Raw genomic sequence first — 20,378 nt, forward strand, 5'->3', positions numbered from 1 at the left:
CATCGTATACTACTTTGTATACGATGTATTCTTGGTTTGAGTGTCAAAATGAATTCAATCACATTTTAACTTCTAATTTGAATTTTTCATTTGAATTTTTTACTAAATATGTAATGTGGAACTGCAGAAAATGTCCCAACACAAACCGTTGCTATTATATCTTGCATTAAAGAGCCCTCATTTTTTCAGTAAGGGTCAAGGCAGATCTTGTGACTGCAGCAGACCAGACAGGATGGGTAGTGGACTGTTGTCTCCCACATGGCACTGATTTTACTGTAACATCCTGGGTTATTCAGAATAAGGATGCGTTTTTGATGAATTAAGGAGAGTGTCTTAGTGGGAAGAAGGATGCATGAGCTGTAATGTATATTTGTGTTTTACAGGAAGCTGATCATTAAGTGCAACAGCTACAGGCAAGCTCAGTGGTGGAGTCATGAGATTCGTCGTCTGTCTGAACGCTGTGATTTCCTCCAGATGCACCGCTTTGATGGCTTCGCCCCACAGAGACCTCACACCTTCACTAAATGGTGGGTGTCCGTGGCCACATTGCACGAAACAAATTGACATCCAGTTATTTAAAACATGAAAAGTTGTTCCACATTTAAATCGTACTATCAAAAGCTATGAATCCTGTTATTTGTGGTCAACATTTTCATTGGTCAGTTCAGTGCTTGAATCAGTGACCGATTGACAAAAAGCACTGCTGAAGTTAAAACGTCTTCACCGATTGATTGATTTATTGATTGACTGGCAGGTATGTGAACGGCAGTGGCTATTTTTCGGACGTGGCAGATGCTCTGGAGAAAGCGAAGGAGGAGATCTTCATCACTGACTGGTGGTCAGTATCATCACACACACACGTCATTTAGCTGCTCAGTCCCCTTGAGTTTTTCAGAACTGTGTGAACACAGTGTGATGGATTCACATCAGACAGGCAGAAATATCAGTTTTGAGAAAAGATTCAACATCACGGTGCAGGTTTTCTTCCAGTACTAGGGAGTTCTCAATCTAGTGCTCCTACATCATGGTTGATACATGTTCTGTGGGGGTTTATCCTTCATTCCTCATTTTCAAAGCTTGGTTTCATCTCTCTTGTCCAGCTTTTAATTACTTCACATTGCTGAGCAGTGAGGTCACCATCCTCATTGTGAATAAATGGATGCATTGGGTGGAGTTCAGTCCTGCTAACTCCTGTCTCTCTCTCTTCTTTCAGGCTGAGCCCTGAAGTCTTCCTCAAACGTCCCGCCAGAGGAACGTACTGGCGTCTGGACCAGATCCTCAAACGCAAAGCAGTAAGGAGAACTTTGCACTACATCTCCCATCACTCCTTGCCTTCCCTACTTTCTTCACCCCCCTCTTCTGTGATGCACAATTGTTGAACTGATTTATTAGCAGTAATGTTCACGGCTAAAAAGACAAGATGGCCAAAAACGTTTCTCTCACCTCAGACAAAATCAATTGAACATGAGGTGCTTGGTGTCTTTGCTTCTTTAGGTTTGCGCTGGACCTACAGTGCTAATGTTGTTAACTAGTAATGGAAGTTATCATACTGCACCTTAATCATCACAGAGCTGACTCCAACTGTGCTGAATTGATCACTAATTTGAAATAGAATTAAGGGGTTTTTAACACAGGACGCTAACTGTCATCTAAGTGGATCATCTTGAAGTTTTGTCCACACTTGTGCTTAGTTACACTAGCATCATAGTTCCAGGTCAAAAGAAATGAAGCAAACTTTGGAGCTTATTCACACTTGGATGTTTTCACATTTGGGCTGTTTTCACATCTGGGCCGTTTTGTACACTTCCTCTTAAATTATGCAAAAGAAAAGAGCCGAAGTCTGGTTGAAGAACTAGGAGGCTTATGACAGATACACAGCCTTAATATTACAGTGCTTATGAAATACTAAGCTTGCACGATATGGGCATGAAAAGCTTTCTTTGATAAAACTGCTGGAGATCAGAAAGGCAATATGAGAAGTGCTGCTGATTAAAATAGTGTGACACAGACATCCAAGTAAGCTCTGCTTTCAGCAAATAGCAAACAGTGCAAACTTACAAAAGTGACATTCAGTACTGTAGGTAATAAAAATGAAATACCTATACTACTTACATTAGAGGTGTGAAGACGTGTTTTGCTCTGTAAGGCTGGAAAACAATCAGCATTAGATTTGTTTTTTGTCTTTATTGTGAAATAATCAAATAGAAATGGCGTTTTAACATTTTTAAAATGCCGTGTTTATATGTTAATATATATTCAGTTAGAAAATCAGCAAAAGATGACATCACTCTGGCGCTGCATGTGTGAAGTTGTGTTCTATTATCACAGGCCGTTGTATTTATCGAATTAATGATTAAAATACAATTCATTGTGCACTTCCAGTAAAAAGAAACCAAAAGAAAATGGGTGCTCATGGTTTTGTGCTGTTGTGAAGAAGCAGCAGTGATGACACATTATATTAAAAGGCATAACGCAACGTGCAGTGAAACTCCCTGTGAATTCACTGTAATTCATCATTCAAAATGAGTTTTTTTGTTGTTGCTTTTTTTATTAAACAGGCAATATAATATAATATAATATAATATAATATAATATAATCCATCCATTGTCTAAGCCGCTTCTCCGTAAGGGTCGCGGGGGGATGCTGGAGCCTATCCCAGCAGTCTTTGGGCGGAAGGCAGGATACACCCTGGACAGGTCGCCAGTTATATAATATAATATAATATAATATAATATAATATAATATAATATAATAATATTTGCTCAATAAAAAATTATTTCAGAGATGATTCCGTGGACAGCAGCTTGGCGTAATAGCAATTTTTCCATGGTTTTGAACATGGCACAGCCAGTCAATTGTGTTGTGTATTGCAGTTTAACAGCACAGCCTATAAATTATCACTGATTTTCAAGAGTTGAGTTGTGAATATCAAGTGTTCTGAGATCTCATTAATGTTAAACAGCATCAAAAAGAGAGCTGAGACCCCTTTATGTGTTGCTTATGTAAACACCAAAAATTGAGGTCATTTGTGGCTGCTTGTGCTTCTTGAGTCCTTTAAAAGAAACTATTTGGGAACACACTCTCAGACACCAAACATTTTTGTGTCTCTGTTTTCTATATTTCTCTCTCTCTTTCTCTCTCTCAGGAGCAGGGGGTGAAGGTGTGCATACTGTTATATAAGGAGGTGGAGTTGGCTCTGGGCATTAACAGTGACTACAGTAAGAGAGCCCTGATGAATCTGCACCCAAACATCAAGGTCTGTACACTGCATCTCACTACACCACACTACATTATAAGGTTTTACCTTGTTCTTCCACGCAGATCCACAGCATTGTAGCGTCCTACCTGTTCTATCATAATTACTGTGGTCTTTAATGGCCATATTTGTAGAGCTGCCTAGGTTACAGCTGGTACATCACAGACCAGAGATTTCTATATTACACTTTACTACAGTTATAAAGTTTGAACAGCTCTGTTATTTTGTGAAAATAAGGTAACACATCCTCTACACACTTAAACATGGCATTTTTCTGAAAATATTGGTGCACAATTTCTATTTTAATATATTTGGGGGGGATTAAGTTCAAGTTTCAAGTTTATTTATCATTTGCAAAACATGTCAGGACATTTATGCATTGAAATGCATGTGATCAGGTAATCACTCTACGGAAAGTAAATACAGTAAAAACAAAAATACAAAGAAAATACTGGAACTGAACTATATTAAATATACACAAAATATACAAAGAAAACCTCTCTGCTATGTACAAATGTATTTATATTAAACAAGGGATAATCTGCGAAGAATATATACATTTTAAAGTGACTAAAGTGACTTAGTGTTATTATCCATTATCCAGTAATATGAAATAATAATGATACTTAATAAGTGACTGAGTGAAATTGTAGTTGGGGAAGGACCCGCAGCATCACAGCTTGTTCAGAAGCAGGCTGTACGCAGGGTGAATGCTGCCTTTTCCTGAGGCAGCGGGACTGGTGGATGTCCTGTAAGGCTGGTAGTTTGTTGCCTATGTTGGATTCTGCCATTCTCCCAACTCCTTTAAGGGCCTTACGTTTTAATGCTTTAATTGCAGACATGTGTTCAGTTATTTTCCTTACAGAATCAGCAAAACATGTCATTTGACCAGGGATGCCCAAACATTTGCATAAGACTGCATTTGATAAAGCCTCTCAGTATGATAACACTATTGGAATAAGTGCCCTAAAACAAGCTTCCTTAGTAGGGCGTAAGAGGGAAGAAAAAACACTTTTTAGGAAGCGAGTGAACTTATGAACTTCTCAAGACTGAATGGCCAAGATGGAAAAACACCAGCAACCGTGCTAGGGTGTGTTAGGATGTGCCTGGTACAATGTCTTTTTTAAAAATGATACAGATCGGACTTGGAGATGATGGTTTCCATGTGGTTCCATAATTGGACATAATGATTCCATACGTTAGACGTATGGGCATCAATTTGGACATAATGGTGTTATAATGAGATTAGGAGATAACAAAAAAGGGGTGGGGTGAGACCACCCCATCCTTGCTGAGGGTATAAATTATGTGTACAAACCCTGTATCTGTGTGAGTGTTGTCCGAAGGCCTTTGGGAAGCGTTCTCCATGCTCAAGAAGAATAAGTGACCTGCACTTCTGAAATCCGAAGAGTCTTCTCGTATTTTTTAGTTTGTTTGATTCTTTTATTTTCCTTCAACAAACCGTTAAATTCGTGTTATTTTACCAACCATAAATAATACCTAGGCTTAGAAGTCTCCAAGTCTCTCTGTCTCTCTCTCTCTCTCTCGCTCTCTCACTCTCTCACATTTGAGTTGGAGTAGCTCTGCTTCCATTTTTGCCTTAAGGAAGTTTATTCCATGAAAGGTTTGTTTAGATAAGAAAGCATTACCCCCATCTTTGACTCACATTCCGGTGTGTTTGTTTTTTGTTTTGCTTAGGTGATGCGTCACCCTGATCACGTGGCCTCTGTGGTGTTCTTGTGGGCTCATCATGAGAAGATGGTAGTCATCGACCAAACAGTGGCATTTGTAGGCGGGCTGGACCTTGCCTTTGGGAGATGGGATGACAGTAGCTACAAGCTGATTGATGTGGCACCTTCCAAAACAGCTAATCACAGCCCGAGACCAGTGCCAGAGGTCAGGATGCGTTGTTGTATATGCATATATTGCTGTTTATGCTATTATTTTCATTCTAGATCTCTTTCTTTATGTTCTTTGTCATCTCTTACACATCTCTCACCTTCTCTCTCTCTTTTAGATGGAAGGGGAAGACGGCTCCACTGTTCCTCTTTCTGATGGAGATCCTGGGGAAGCTCCTGTCGGTCATGATGAGGTGGATTTGAGCTGTAATGCTCTCTTATGGTTGGGCAAAGACTACAGCAACTTCATCAAGAAAGACTGGACACAGCTGGACCAGCCTTTCCAAGGTACTCAGGTCCAGTTCAGATCTCTCTCCACCACCACAGAGGAATCTAGGAATGAGCCAACACTCTGTAGTGGTAACTTGATTTCAAGTGGAACTGCTCTAGTGGATACTCTACATCCCAGTGCACTTTGTGCATCCATGCCAATAGACACTCTGCAGTTGCGCCATTGGACATTTTACAATGATGCCACTTGACACTGTAGTTGTGCCATTGGTTAATATGTGGTGATACCAATCAACACTGTGCGGTCACTCCATTGAATGCTCTGAACTGGTACTAGTATACACTGTCCAGTTGTGCCAGCTGGAGAAGAGAGGAGAAACTAAGTAGCAAATGTTCTCTCAGCTCTAATAACAATGGCCAGCTCTAGCAAGAACAGTTAAGGCCACCACACACCGGATGTGCTTGTTTGTGTTGCGCAGCATCCAGAAATTTGAAAAAGTACTTGCCCAGCACCAACACACTGTGTTGATGTACAGCGGTGCTCACGACTCTGCCAGCCAGTCTTCTAGGTAAACAGCTACTGATAAGTTACCTCTGCTAACATTACTAGCCTACTAAGACAGAAACCAGGCCTAGTCAGCCGTGTTGCTATTTTTCTGAATGGAAAGTTGTATATTTCTATAGGCAGAACGAAGACTTTATTGTTTGAAGGGTGATATGTTTTTATTTTCCCTTAAATATAAATATCCAAAACTGTACCAATACTGTGGCCCAAATACATATACATATTGATGATACATACATCATGATACATGCTGAACTGTGGACCCACTGCACTGTTGCATCCCTAGTGCGGTCACATCGATGGTCAAACTGCACCTGTGCTAGAGGACTCTGTTGTTTCACTTGTCTACATTGTGCAGTCACACCAATGGACAATCTGTAGCTACATCGATGCACATTTTTGGTGGTCACTTAACATTGACTAAAAGAGATGAATGTAATGCGCCAGTGAGAATATTGTAAATCGGCCAAATAACTTTTAAAATCACAATAGCAGAATATCGATCCAGATATAAACATGTGTTTTCTTCCTCAGATAATGTGGACCGGACACAGGTGCCACGTATCCCATGGCGTGACCTTGGAGCAGTTGTTCATGGGAAAGCTGCCAGGGACCTGGCACGGCATTTCATCCAGCGCTGGAACTTCACCAAGGTCAGAGATCAAGAAGAATGTAAACTTAATTTTACATTGTTTAAAACTTGCTGGGCGCTGCTGTTCACTGATCTGTGTGGTGATGTTTTTCAGATTTTTAAAATAAAGTACAAAGATAAGTTTTACCCATGTCTGCTGCCCAAGAGCCACTTTACTGCCAACGACCTGCCCTTTACTGTACCTGGAGCAGCAAAAGCATCTGTACAGGTACGCCTAACCCGGATGTGCACAGAAACACAAATAATTGTGTTTTTTAATTGCAATTAATCAGATATAGACACAGTTATTTTTGCTTTGGCTTTGTACTCCAGCGCCTTGAATTTGAAATCAAACTAGGCTAAAATGCATTTGTGTATGTGCAGAAAAATTTGTAGCTCAGGAAATGTAACAAGCAAAATTGAAAGAAAAACAAAAAATACTGATTTATTATACTGAATAATAAAATACATATTGATACTATGAATACGTAAAGATGGAAGATAACATTCATAATGAGATACAGTTTGCAACTTTCATGCAATATGTTGCTGGCTTTACACATACATATATACAATGAACAAAAGCACTGGGACACCCATCCTAATTGTTCAGTTTAGGTGTTACCCATCGCTAACAGGTGGATAAAATTAAGCATAGTCTTGCAGTCTCAATAGAAAAACACTGGCAGTAGAATGGGTCACACTGATGAGCTCAGTGACTTTAAACATGGCACTATAATAGGATGCCACCTCTTCCACAAGCCTGGATGAGTCTGGGTTTGGCGAATGCCAGGAGAACATGACCAGCCTGACTGCACTATGCCAACTGTAATGTTTGGTGGAGGAGGGATAATGCTATGGGGGTGGTTTTCAGAGGTTGCCCTAGACCCCTCAGTTCCAGTGAAGGGAAATCTTCAACAGACCAAGACGTTTTGGACATTTATATGTTTCCAACTTTGTGGGAAATGCTTGGGGAAGAACCTGTTCTATTCCAGCATGACTGAGCCTCAGTGCACACAGCAAAGTCCATAAAGACATGGTTGGGTGAGTTCGATGTGGAAGAACTTGACTGGTTCTCACAGAGCCCTGAACTCAACCCCATCAAACACCTTTGAGATGAACTAGAATGGAGATTGTGAGCCAGGCCTTCTCATCCAACATCAGTGTCTGACCTCACAAATGCTAAATAGATTCTAGATAAATGGACAGAAATTCCCATAGACACACTCCAAAATCTTGAAGAAAACTTCCCAGAAGAAGGGAAGCTGTTCTAGCTGCAAAGGGAGGGTCAACTCCATATTATTGCCTATAGATTTCAAATGGAATGTCAAAAGCTTCTGTAAGTGTAATGAGTAGGTGTCCCAATACTTTTGTCCATATTGTGTACATATATAGTGAAATAAAGCTTTTTTAAGTGCATTATATATATTCATTTTAAACCCATTCTTGTTACAAATGAATACGCACTATTTTAGAATGAAGATATACACATACAGTGCACTCCACAAACATTGGCACCCCTGGGAAACATGAGCATGGGCTGTAAAAACATTCTGGCTGGAATGTTTATTATTTCATGATAAGATTTAGTTGTTTCTTTTCTTTCAATCATTGATCTCCAAGTTAAGGTTAGATTTTTGTTAATATTTTGAGTAAAAGATCAAAAGGATGAGCAATGAAGAATGTTTTTCCTGCCCGTTCTGCTCATGTTTACCAGGGGTGCCAGTATTTGTGGAGGACCATTTATACAATGCTGTGCAAATGTGTTAAGTAGGCAGGAAAATTGTTCAAAACAGTGTATCTCAGCCGTGAGTGTGTTTTTTTTTTTGTTTTGTTTTTTTGTCAATAAACATCAGAAGAAACACAAATAGCACAAATATGGAAAACAACAAGATCTTTTTGATTTTGATAAGTTTGTTAGAAGAATACAGTTAAGAAGAATGCAGGTTTTACGTCTGACTCCTTGAGCCAGTGCAAGTATTTGTTGAGTGACACAGGCCTGATTAAATATAATGATGGATTGATTAGATAAACTATTGTTGATGATTGGGATGTAAATTTGTTTATTTATATTTATTGTAATGTTAGCCATTTTTTTTAAAAGAAATAAACGTTATTGTCACAAATGAATAGGTTTACATAATTGTCCCATGTCGGCACTGTGTGTGTGTGTGTGTGTGTGTGTGTGTGTGTGTGTGTGTGTGTGTGTGTGTGTGTGTGTGTGTGGGGAATTAAAGTGTTTCAGTTTCTGGTATGCAGTACACCTCCCCTCCCCAGAGAGTGCAGTGTCTCATGTTGCATTCAGACAATAGCACATTATGCTACCTCCTCTCCTCCCACTCTTTTTGTTTTCTCTCATGTCTTTTTTTTTCCCCTTTTCTTGTCTCTTTTAAAAGGTTCTGCGCTCAGTGGATCGCTGGTCAGCGGGAACCTGTGAGTGCTCCATCCTCAAAGCCTACATATGCACTATCGAGAACAGCCAGCATTACATCTACATAGAGGTACAACACACCCACACTAACAACAGTCAAATACACAGAAGAAATCAAAAGCATTCTGAGCTGATTAGCATGATAACACTTGGGGAGATGCACACTCGCAGGCCTTCCTGTGTGTGTGTGTGTGTGTGTGTGTGTGTGTGTGTGTGTGTGTGTGTGTGTGTGTCCTCACTCAACCACTCTCATACAGTTTGCTACTGTTAGAGTGCTGTATGCTGCTCTCTGTTTCTGAGTCATCATGTGACTGCATTCAGCTGCCAACATAATGATCATGTGCCGCCCGCCCGTTCTGTCCATGCTGCAGGGTCCTAAGCAAATAGTTCAGTCAGAAATACTAATGTGGCTAAAGGCCCAGTCATGCTGCTATTTGCCTGTGAGATTCCTTCCCTGTCATTGATGCAGTGAGTGATTTTGTGTCTCAGACATAAACACAGACTTCAGTTTTTGCATACAAAATTTTGTCAGAGCTTTTTTGGTGGCCACTCGATTACGTCTTGTAGATTTGACAGATGCTAGAGGGCGCTCCTGCGTGTGTCCAAAATGAATGTATTCCTATGAAGCTTGAGGGCAGCACTGTAACTTGTAAATACAAATATACAGATAAATGCACACATTTTCTCAGCCCAGAACAGCATGTAATATTACACTGCTGTTGCATTTTTGGGCATTTTTGAGCTCGAGTTATAGGGCTAACAGTGCCATGTATACTTTCATGACATCACTCGGCAAGAACCACTTCACTCAACCAAGGAGCCGATCAGCTCACCGGCCAATCATGGCTCAGTAGCAGCCATTAGTGTTGATTGTAGGTTTCTTTGATGTTTTAAAAACGTTATTTTAATGGAAAACATCTTCTTTACAAAATTAAAGGGATATTTAAAAAATCGAATAATTTAATAAATAATTTAGCGCTGTCGCCTCTCAGCGAGGAGGGCCTGGGTTCGATTCCCCGGCCGGGTGATCAGGGTCCTCTCTGTGTGGAGTTTGCATGTTCTCCCCGTGTCTGCGTGGGTTTCCTCCGGGTTCTCCGGCTTCCTCCCACAGTTCAAAGACATGCAGTCAGGCAGATTGGACATGCTACATTGCCCCTGGGTGTGAGTGACTGTGTCTGTCTGTCTGCCCTGCGATGGACTGGCGACCTGTCCAGGGTGTATCCTGCCTTCTGCCCGATGACTGCTGGGATAGGATCCAGCACCCCCCCGCGACCCTGGCGGAGAAGCGGCTTGGAAAATGGATGGATGGATGGATGTAAAGAAAGTTATTCAGAGTGGTTTGACGTAAACGGCTTTATTGTAGAGAAGCTTACAGACATGGTTTTCTTTACAGTGGTGGTGATAGGAACCAGGGGTCACAATGTCTACAACACAAATATAGCCATTTGATTTACCGTCCAAAACTACCAGTGAATCTACATGTGTCTTCTGAGTTTGTATATAGTTGATGATAGTAAAATTCTTTAACAAAAAAATGTCATTTTGTGAAATAAAATTCTGTGATGGGACTTTTAGAGGTGGATGTCTGGTTCCTATCAACACCACTATGGGAACAATTCTGGGTTAGTAACTTTGTCTATAATAGAGCATTTCAAATCAAACCACTCTGAATGACTTTGTTTACATGTTACAGACTGAATTATGCCAAAAATGGAAAATTAGGGAATTCTCCTTTAAAGGAAGGTCCTGCAGAAATGGTTGTAGCCATCTGCCTGCAGTCAGTTGGGAGACTGTTATTATCTTTATTGTGCTTTTTTATGATATAATTTGTTGCTTTTTTTAAAAGTGAAAATAGGTTAACACATCCTATAGAGGACAAACTTAAATATGACTTTTTTTGCTAATTGTAATGCAGAATTTATATGTATTTGCTGAGTTGTTGGAAAAAGATAAAACATGTAAATAAAATAAAATAAATGTGGTATAACTCTTTCACTATCAGCTTTTCATTTTCCCCAACATGTTCAATTCAGCAAATAAACAGCAATTATTTATATAAGTGTGTTCCTTGTAAAGAATGTGCTTGACCTATTTCAATAAAACGTAGTTTGACCAAGGGCCATGTTATCGAAAACCTCATATTTCCATTTTTGCCATTTTTCAGTTTTTTAAAATAATTTGGAAGTACCAGTTGTCCTTTACATTGTGTGTACATTTCATGAGGAATGGACCAAAAGAAACAGCCCAAAATGATGTGGAAAAAATTCTGGTTCCATTGACTTACATTAAAAGTAAAGCAGGTTTTTTCCTTCTCCTGTAAAGTTACCTTTTTGGAGATACAAGGTTTTCTTCCAACAACATATATATTGGGTGTGTGTGTGTGTGTGACCCTTACAGGTCTCTGACAGTGTACTGTATATTTCTGTTTTCCTCAGAATCAGTTCTTCATCAGTTGTGCTGATGAGAAGAACGTTCACAACACCATCGGAGATGCCATCGTTAAGAGGATCCTACGTGCCCACAGGTGTGTGTGTGTGTGTGTGTGTGTGTGTGTGTGTGTGTGTGTGTGTGAGGACATACTGGTTTCACTCTGTTCTTCTTCCCTCATCCTTTTTTCCGTGCACTGGGGAACCAAACTAAGCACTCTGTTCTTGTGTGTAGTGAGAAGAAGAAGTACCGGGTGTTTGTTGTGGTCCCTCTCTTACCTGGCTTTGAAGGAGACATTGCTGAAGGAGGAGGCAGAGCCATACAGGCGATACTGCACTTTACCTACAGGTACACCCACACTCAAAGCCACTTTAAGATAGACGTGAGAAACACTGTGCACTTTAGAGTCCAAGTTATAGTTCATTGCATCTCAGGCTGATTTTACACTGTTCCTTGTCTTCATTTAGTTTTATATGAAGTGTTGAGAACGTTTCATTACACTTTACATGTTATTTAATTATTCTTTCTTCAATTGAAAATAGTGTTACATCAATTGCTGGTATCATGTGGCCTATAGTTGTATGCAAAAAGCTGTATGCAAAAGCTATAACACCTCTGGCCAGATTTGCAGAGGTTAACATATTGAAGAATAACCACATAAAATGTGCTTTTTTTGTTTGTTTGTTTACCCATATGTAAAATTCAACAAACAAATATAATTATTGCACCAAAAAGTGCAGAAAATGCCATGTTTAACTTATTAAAAAGTGAACAAAACAGCACTTGACTAGGGCACCCAAACATTTGCATGTGACTGTATCTGTAACTTAGCTAAAAGGGAGACTAAGCCTGACAGGCTACACTTTCATTTGTACATAGAATATAATATTCAGACCATTTTTGCTGTGAAGAATAAATAAAGGCTTCTTCATTTTAACTAAAGTATTTACTAAATATGATCGTTTCTGCAGGAAAGCATTGCGGTGATGAAAAATAGAACTGTTTTTCTTCTTCAGGACGATGAATCGTGGCGAGTTCTCCATTCTGTCCAGACTGAAGGAACAGAGTAAGTATCATATTTGTCAGTCGGCCAGGCAGCCAATCAGCGTGGCTCTTTCAGTGATCGTCATAGCGACTGTGCCCTCTCTCCTCTTCCAGTGCAGGATGAATGGACACAGTATATCTCCCTGTGCGGCGTGCGCACACACTCGGAGCTCGGCCAGACGCCCATTACTGAACTCATTTACGTCCACAGCAAGGCCCTGATTGCTGATGACCGCTGCTACATCATTGGTGAGAACACGCGTCAAATCAAGCTGTTTAATCATGTTCTGACCAGTGGATCAACTCAGAGAAAGTAACTCAGTTACTGATGAAACAGACTCAGCTGTATATACTACATATTTATTTTTGATTGTACCTGTTATTAATGCCCTTTTCTCTCTGGAAAATGAAATAAAGTGCAGGCCTGCCACCTGCAGACTTACCGAAATGCTTCTCTTTACCTCCATCTCCTGGTGGAAAGTAGAAATACAGCTCAAAATGTTCCAAAAGTCTATATCTGTGTTTCACTTTGAGCACTATGCACTACACCTTAAGATCCAGGCAGCCCCTGAGTATCACAGGCAGAGTTTGGGTTTGGGTTGTGCTTGGGTGGGATATATTCCATGCTTGCATGTTAACCTTGCGTTATTCTTTGTCTTATGGTCTACACACATGTACAAAGAGTGCCCTGTGAATAATTTTCCAGTTTACTGCTGCATCAGTGACTTAACAGGCTGAAAGTGTTAGACTGAGGGCTTTCAATAACATATGCGTATTAGAATATTAGGACCATGCCCACAGAATCCCAGATCAAATTACGTTTCATTGATTCTCTAAATGAAAATGAGTACTCGTCACAGTACGGTTACTGTACACTTACTGTTTATTTGTTCAACTTAATATATTGGAAAGAAATAACATGTAAAGTCCTAATAAACAAAAGCAGAATAACTCCTAGTAAAGCTTGTCCAGATGGATTTCCAAGTATGAAAACAGTAATTACACTAAAAGTGGAGAGTAAAGTTCGGAAGTGCTTAATCTGAGCTGAAGGCACTTCTCTGGATGTTCCTGATTGGTCTCGAACGTCTCTCCTGCCACAATTTCTCTTCAGGGTCGGCTAACATTAATGACCGCAGCATGCTGGGCTCTCGGGACAGCGAGCTGGCCGTGCTGGTGGAGGACGAAGAGAGGGTTCCGTCACGCATGAATGGAGAAGAGTACGAAGCAGGACCTCTCGCGCTTGCCCTGCGCAAAGAGTGCTTCAGGTGGGTGTGCTTTTCTGATTTACAGGGCCAACAGAATGGCCTTGACCTTGTCAAAAGCTCTGTGTTTCATGTTCTCGTGTTTCGCGTTGTGAATGGTTCACCAGCAAGACGCGACAGAAGCTGAGAATGAGGAGAGACACACAGACCTTTAGCTCAGGGTTTTCAGACTCCAGGCTTGGAGCCTCTGCACTTCTTGTAAGTCGCTCTGGATAAGAGCGTCTGCTGAATGCTGTAAATGTATAGTTGAGTGGTTGTGTCTGCTGTACACTCCTCGTTCAGCTCAAGAAGGGATTAATAAGCTAGTAATATCAGGTGTTTTAAGAGGGAAACCAGTGAAGGGGTTGCAAGACTGGAGCTGGGAATTCTGCACTAACCGCAATAACTGTCTCCAGAAACAGAGAAGCAGAGTAATACCCGGCTGTTTGCAGCTCTAGTAGGGGCACCACTGTTTATCTCTTGGCTGTTAGCATTAGCAGAAGTTATCTAAAGGCTTGCATTGCTCACATTGGTGTTAATTAGCAGATGCCGCCTTACTGTACCATGATGACAGAGGTTTTTCACGTCTTCTCTCCTCTGTCCTTTACCCACCCTGACCCTTCTGTGCTTTCAAATGCTCTGAGATACTCTCCAGAATAGGGAGAGGGGTTGTGTCTGGGATAAATATGTCAGGAAAACACAGATTTGGTAGCTCTGCCAGTTTAAGTGGGGCCAGGAGAGGGGGGGTGGTTTAAGGATCTCTTCCAAAGTGACGTGAGTAATTTAGCCATCTTTCACCTCTAGTTACGTTCATGTAGAGCAGCGAAGCCAGGAATTCAGTCCTAAATGTGGTGGCAACAACAGTCATGTGACAGAAACCCTAGGATATTAAACCTGGAAAAGCAAAAACACTCATTTTGGTTGCTGAGGCTAAGCTTAGGATTATGTTTAGACTTAGAAAATTCTTATTACATGTAGGTGCTTGAATGATACATATATGGTTGCATAATATATAATACTTTAACTTTATATATACTGTATATAAGTTCTAGATTACGTATAAGTACTTTATTTAAAACATATGGAACAAAATAGATAAGGCCACAGCCTGACAAGGTATGGGAGAAAAAAAAACGTGTGAGACTGCATGTAAGCGCCTGTGTGTGAGAGAGCGAGTGAGTTGGTGTGAAAGTGTGAGTGTGTGTGTGTGTGTGTGTGTGTGTGTGTGAGGCAGGGTTGTTGTAGTTTTGAAATTGTTTTGTTTTAGCTTCTTTTTTTAGTTAGTTTCAGTTTCATTTGTAGTTTTTGGCATTATGATAAATGCTGTGATAGTAGGTGTTTGATAAGAGTAGAACAAAGTTAATTCGGCAGTAAACCGAGCTCAGCATGGCTCCGGATTTCCTAAAAGACAGTCAAACATGGAAGGCTTCCACTTCTAAACTCTCATTCACTGAAAAAATAAAACTACAGGATTTTTCTCAATAATTAGTTGTTTTAGTGTTTTTTCAGTGGACTTTAGAGTTTTTATTTAGATCTTGGTTTTTGTTTGGCGTGTTAGTGATATGTTCGGTTCACTATACTTGGCTGTTTGTACTTATACATACTTGTGTGTGTGTGTGTGTGTGTGTGTCTGTGTGTGTGTCTGTGTGTGTGTGTGTGTCTGTGTCTGTGTCTGCCTTCCTTTTTTTGAGACCATCTGTAAGGCAGCATTAGTCTCTTGTATTGGCTTGACACTTTGAGTAGAGAAAGCTTATAGGGATACAACACACATAAACATAAACACATGCAGATCCACACGGAGGGATGTTCTGAATCTCCTGGATTTGGGGGATAAGATCCAAACAGCTCCTGGGTGAGTGGGTTAGAGTGTGTTTAGCTTAAGAGGCTGTAGAACTGCAGCTTTAAGCCAGCACAAAGCTAACAGTGCACTAAATGCTCAGGAGATTGTGCAGGCTGACCCAGCGAGTGGGCAGTGAGTGGGTGTAGGATTATCACTGTGAGAGAGCAAGAGAGCAACACTGTACCTGCTTATTACCCACATTCTTACACTTATGATTTCAGTTCGGTACGCTGCAGTAATACAGCGCAAGCTTTGTTTCCTTTGTTTTACAAAGGCGGATGTATGATTGTATATTATCACCGTCAGAATGAAATCTCATATCTCTAAAATGATGACCGTACAGGAGAGTATAAGCTTGCAGTACAAAGAATTAGTCACATGGCTTACTTCTTCTGTAATACTTAAGTATTATGTGTTATGTGTCCCATTACCTTAAACGCATCAGTCCTGTTGGGTAAGTAACCAGGCCCTGTCCACTCTAGTCCACTCTACCACAAACTGGGTGCACATTTTGGTCAGAGTTTGTATGTGTCTGTTTTATTAGATCACTTGCTGTTAAAATTGACAACTGAAATTGAGGTGATTTTGCTGGTCAGTCAGTCTGTCCCAGTGTTCCCTGAAGTCCAGTCACATACAGACACCCTACAGTGGTCATACTGGAAGTGTCAGTGTTGTGTTCTGCTTGGACATGAAGCACAGTTAGTGGAAGGGCTAAAATGGACAGGATCTCAAGACGCTGGTGTAAAACTTCCCCAACAGGATTGGCAAGTTGTTAAGACAACTCTGCTTAACCAGGTATTAGAGAGAAACTGAAGTATGTGACTGATTATTTGTCATGGGAGCTTATATAAACTAACTGGCCACCTTATTATGTACATTTATTACGTATTTTATATACATTCTTTGTCCATTTTATCAGGTCCATTTACCATATAGATGCATTTTGAGGTTCTACAGTTGATTGGACAGTGATTGCATTGAGGTCTCTGCATAATTTGTCATCCTTGCTTTGTCCTGTTCTTCGATAGTCAGGACCCTCACTGGACCACCACAGACGTTAGTTGGCTAGTGGATCATTCTCTGCTACTGATGTGGTGGTGACATGACGTGTGAGTGTGTGTTGTATTGGTTGGAGCGTATCACTTGTGATCCACTAGTCCTGCTGGAGTTTTTAAACACTGTGTCCACTTAATGTCCAGTGTATTAGAGATGCCTACTTTAATGGTCTGTCTTGTAGATGTAGATCTGTTTGTGTTAGTCATTTTCTAGTCCTTCGTCAGAGGTCTGTTTTTGGCCACCGGATGCTAGACAGGGTGCTTGGCTTGATATTTTAGGTTGGTGGACTGTTCTCAGTCCAGCAATGACACGGAACTGTTTGGAACCTCCCACAGAGCTGCTGTGTACCAGTGTAATGCACACTGCCATGTCACTACCAGTGCCTCTGCAGTGCTGAGAATGATCCTCCACATAAATAAACACCCAGTCGCATTTGCCTGTAAACTGTCTTGTGCGAAATGACATTAATTTCAGTAGAAACTGAATCAGGTGGCTGTATTATTATCGTTTGTGGTTTTACTGCGATGTTCGCTGCAGCTGTATAAGTCGGCCCACTGTCACCAACCACGCCAGTTTACTTCGCTACACATCAATGTGTAGCACTATGGTGTGGTGAGTATATAATAATGTAATACAGTTATGTTCTCTTTTATGTTGCTATTGTTTATGGTTACTGTTGGGTTAGCTTCTTGGCTAAATAGAGTGCACCAGCATTTGTTTGGTATGTCTCAGTGTGCAGCACCAGCTTCCATGAGCTGCTATAAGCATCAGACGTTATTGTTTAAGGTTAGCCAGTTAGGTAGCTTGCTAATGCATCAATGTGGAGGATCATCACACATATTTTGCAAGGTGGTGTAAAAAGTGTGACTCTTTCTCGTGGCGGTCCTGTGACAGTCCTGATGAGCCACTGATGAACAAATAAAGGAAAGGCCAATAAATTTTACAGAGGTGGAAATGTACCTGCATGGTAAGTGGAATTATTATGAACAGAGCATATCAACAATGGAAACTTAATAAACCCTTAGGTGTATGCTGTGTAACATGCCTAAGGAAAATGCTTTACATATAGAAACTTATAATAAACTCAACACAGCAGAGAACCATATCGGCATGACCTGCTCAGGAATCAGGTGTCTCTGTAAAGGGCTGCTGTTTGGGTGTGCAGGTTCTGGACCTCATTCCTCATTTTTCTCCTTCTAACTTCCCCTCCTGTGTGTGTGTGTGTGTGTGTGTGTGTGCGCGCGTGTGCAGTAGTGTGTGTTTGGCACGCTATGTTCCTTCCTGCCAGCGAGCAGCACATCTCTGGGTTGCTATGGGAAACGGTAAGAGGCTGGCAGTAGAGTGCATGTCTATAGCACCTTCCTCTGCATGAGGAGAAATCAGCTGGGTTTGGGAGGGTCACCTTGTGTTTGTGTATGTGCATACAATTCTGTGCAAATGTCAGAGACCCCCAGCTCTTTATTTCATTTCCAGTCAAAAAGGCCATTAAGTAGGAGTTATTCATTCTTTTAGGAGATATTTTTGAGGAAATTTGATACAAGATAAATAAATAGGTGAAAACAAACAGGAGTTTCCACAACTGGAGTTCAGAAAATGATTCTAAGGTGGAGAGAATGGCCTTTATTCACCCTTATTAAGTTTGTTCTTGAGAAAGGTCCTAAGAAACAGTCTACGTCAGTCTAGATTCATGCTGTGTTCTTAAACTGCAGAATCGATGAATCTCAGTGGTTTTATGAAGGAATTTCTTCTTAAGAGTGATTGGTGAATGAGGCCCAGTGATTTTTTTTTTTTGTGTGTGCAAAAACCACAAGTTTATAATTCATCACACATTTTTAGGATTTCTTGACCACTCATTTTTTGTACATCTGAAGAGGAAATTTGACTTTTTTTTTTAAGTGGTAACATAGTTTTGTTTATATTTATAGGCAGCAGCATGACAGTGTCAGAAACCACATAAGCAAGTCTATTTGAGGTTACTTAACAACTTTACTTGATTTGAGGTGAATGTAAGATGATTACACACTTTCTGTGCTTGTTAGCTTTGTAACTCTAGTGTTAAAGCCGGCAGGCCTGGGACACAGTCCTATTCGGGCCATAAAGTTATTTTAATTTTTTATTCTTAGTAGCCCGTTTCACCCCGAGATGCATTACAGTCCCCAGCATGCACTGCACCATAGTGTATGTTCTGACCCCCTTCCCCCAACGAGAGTCTATGGGCCAGCGGTTACACAAAAAGAAAAGACGCCTGGTGTTTAGTTCAGGCAAATAGACAGTTTAGAAAAAATATCTTAAACATTTTATTTTTATTTAGAATCATTTTTGAGTATTCAGTGCCTGATGGCCATTTGGATCAAGGCAAAATATTAAGTTAAAATGAAATAAAAGCACAACTGGCCCACAGATTTGCTGAGGTTTTCAATCTGGCCCATTTCAATCTTTAGTGGTTGAGTTTGACACCCCTGAACACCGTATGTTTTGGCTGATCGACTGTGTTTGGTTTAAGTGTAAATTAGATTTTTTGCCAAACTTTTTTTTTCTCTTTCTCTTTCTCAGGGTCCTGCTGGGGGCGAAGTCTGACCCACCAATTGATATTGATGACCCAGTCAGCGATCAGTTCTTCAATGATGTCTGGAACAAAATCGCCCAATCAAATGCCTCCATCTATGAAACGGTAAGAGAGCTGTCTTTTAGCCACAGTTGCAAAATATATACGGAAATATGATACAAGCTCACACAACTTTTTTTTTTTTTTTTTTTTTTTTTTTTTAAGCTTCAAAAATACACACACCAGATGTGGGCAGAATGTCTTCATGTGACAAAAATAACTTCCTTTTCTCCTCACAAAGCGGGCACACGAAGACATTAGCAGGCAATTTTCCATTTTGAAAAAGGAGAACCAAGAATTTCGCCAGCTAATTCAGGAGCTTTCAGTGGTTTTGTATATAGCTCAGATGTGGTAACCCAGTTTAAGTCACTTTTGAAGTTGCTAGCATTGCACATGACGAAACAGAAGGCAAACTAATAATAATGTACAAAAGTATGTCTTTATGGGATACAGCTGATTGGTCATCTTGTTTGTCGCCATGCCAACACCAGAGACAACCTTGATTGGCCGTGTGATGTCTAAGGTATTATCGGTTACACACGTGTTTGAATTCCTTTATTTATGTCTGTTTACATCACAGAAATAAGTTGTTCTTAGTGGGTATGTTTTGCTAGTTTGAGCAGACTGTTCCCCCCACTGATCTGCCTCTGTATTTGCCCCGTATTTGAAGACAAATACACAGTAATATCTGTTTTTGTGAAGGTCAATGAAATAGTTTACAGAAAGTAATTACCTTATGATTAATTGCTTGCGAGTGGGAGTTATGTGGCTGAATTAGGAAATGGCTATTCCGGTCTGTGAAGGCGGCCAGTTTGATTGAACCATTTGACTGACTCAGCAGACTGTGTAGCATGCGACTGCACCATGCTTAACTGCTTTCATTGATTTTCTGTCAGTTGTAACACATCCTTTCATATGCATTCATCAAAGGTTGAGGGCAACACATACACGTTTAGTAAAAAGAGGGTTCTAAATAGTACCAATAACAATAGCAGGGCAGAGCCCCTTATTAAAAGGTCCTTAAAAGTACCATAAACAACAGGCTTTACATCACAAAAATAAGAATTAAACCATTGATAAGACTATTTGCCATTCCAATGGTTCTCTGTATATAACCATTTCCTTTACTAAAGTATCTTTGAAGGGTTTTGG

The 20,378-nt window shown here is 40.4% G+C and overlaps 1 protein-coding gene across 1 annotated transcript in view; it reads left to right on the plus strand.

The window, feature by feature from the left end:
• The window catches only part of pld2 (phospholipase D2), a 62,930-nt gene that overhangs the window by 40,186 nt on the left and 2,366 nt on the right, over positions 1-20,378 (plus strand). Inside the window, exons 10-24 of the mRNA XM_017700368.2 lie at positions 384-527; positions 755-838; positions 1,214-1,292; positions 3,147-3,257; positions 4,956-5,153; positions 5,275-5,443; positions 6,486-6,604; positions 6,698-6,811; positions 8,979-9,083; positions 11,449-11,537; positions 11,675-11,788; positions 12,457-12,506; positions 12,599-12,733; positions 13,596-13,749; positions 19,175-19,292. Coding sequence (XP_017555857.1) covers positions 384-527; positions 755-838; positions 1,214-1,292; positions 3,147-3,257; positions 4,956-5,153; positions 5,275-5,443; positions 6,486-6,604; positions 6,698-6,811; positions 8,979-9,083; positions 11,449-11,537; positions 11,675-11,788; positions 12,457-12,506; positions 12,599-12,733; positions 13,596-13,749; positions 19,175-19,292 — 1,783 coding nt within the window. The remainder of the gene's footprint in view (positions 1-383; positions 528-754; positions 839-1,213; positions 1,293-3,146; positions 3,258-4,955; positions 5,154-5,274; positions 5,444-6,485; positions 6,605-6,697; positions 6,812-8,978; positions 9,084-11,448; positions 11,538-11,674; positions 11,789-12,456; positions 12,507-12,598; positions 12,734-13,595; positions 13,750-19,174; positions 19,293-20,378) is intronic.

The sequence above is a fragment of the Pygocentrus nattereri genome, chromosome 23 (assembly GCF_015220715.1).
Source record: "Pygocentrus nattereri isolate fPygNat1 chromosome 23, fPygNat1.pri, whole genome shotgun sequence".
In the NCBI taxonomy this organism is placed as follows: domain Eukaryota; kingdom Metazoa; phylum Chordata; class Actinopteri; order Characiformes; family Serrasalmidae; genus Pygocentrus; species Pygocentrus nattereri.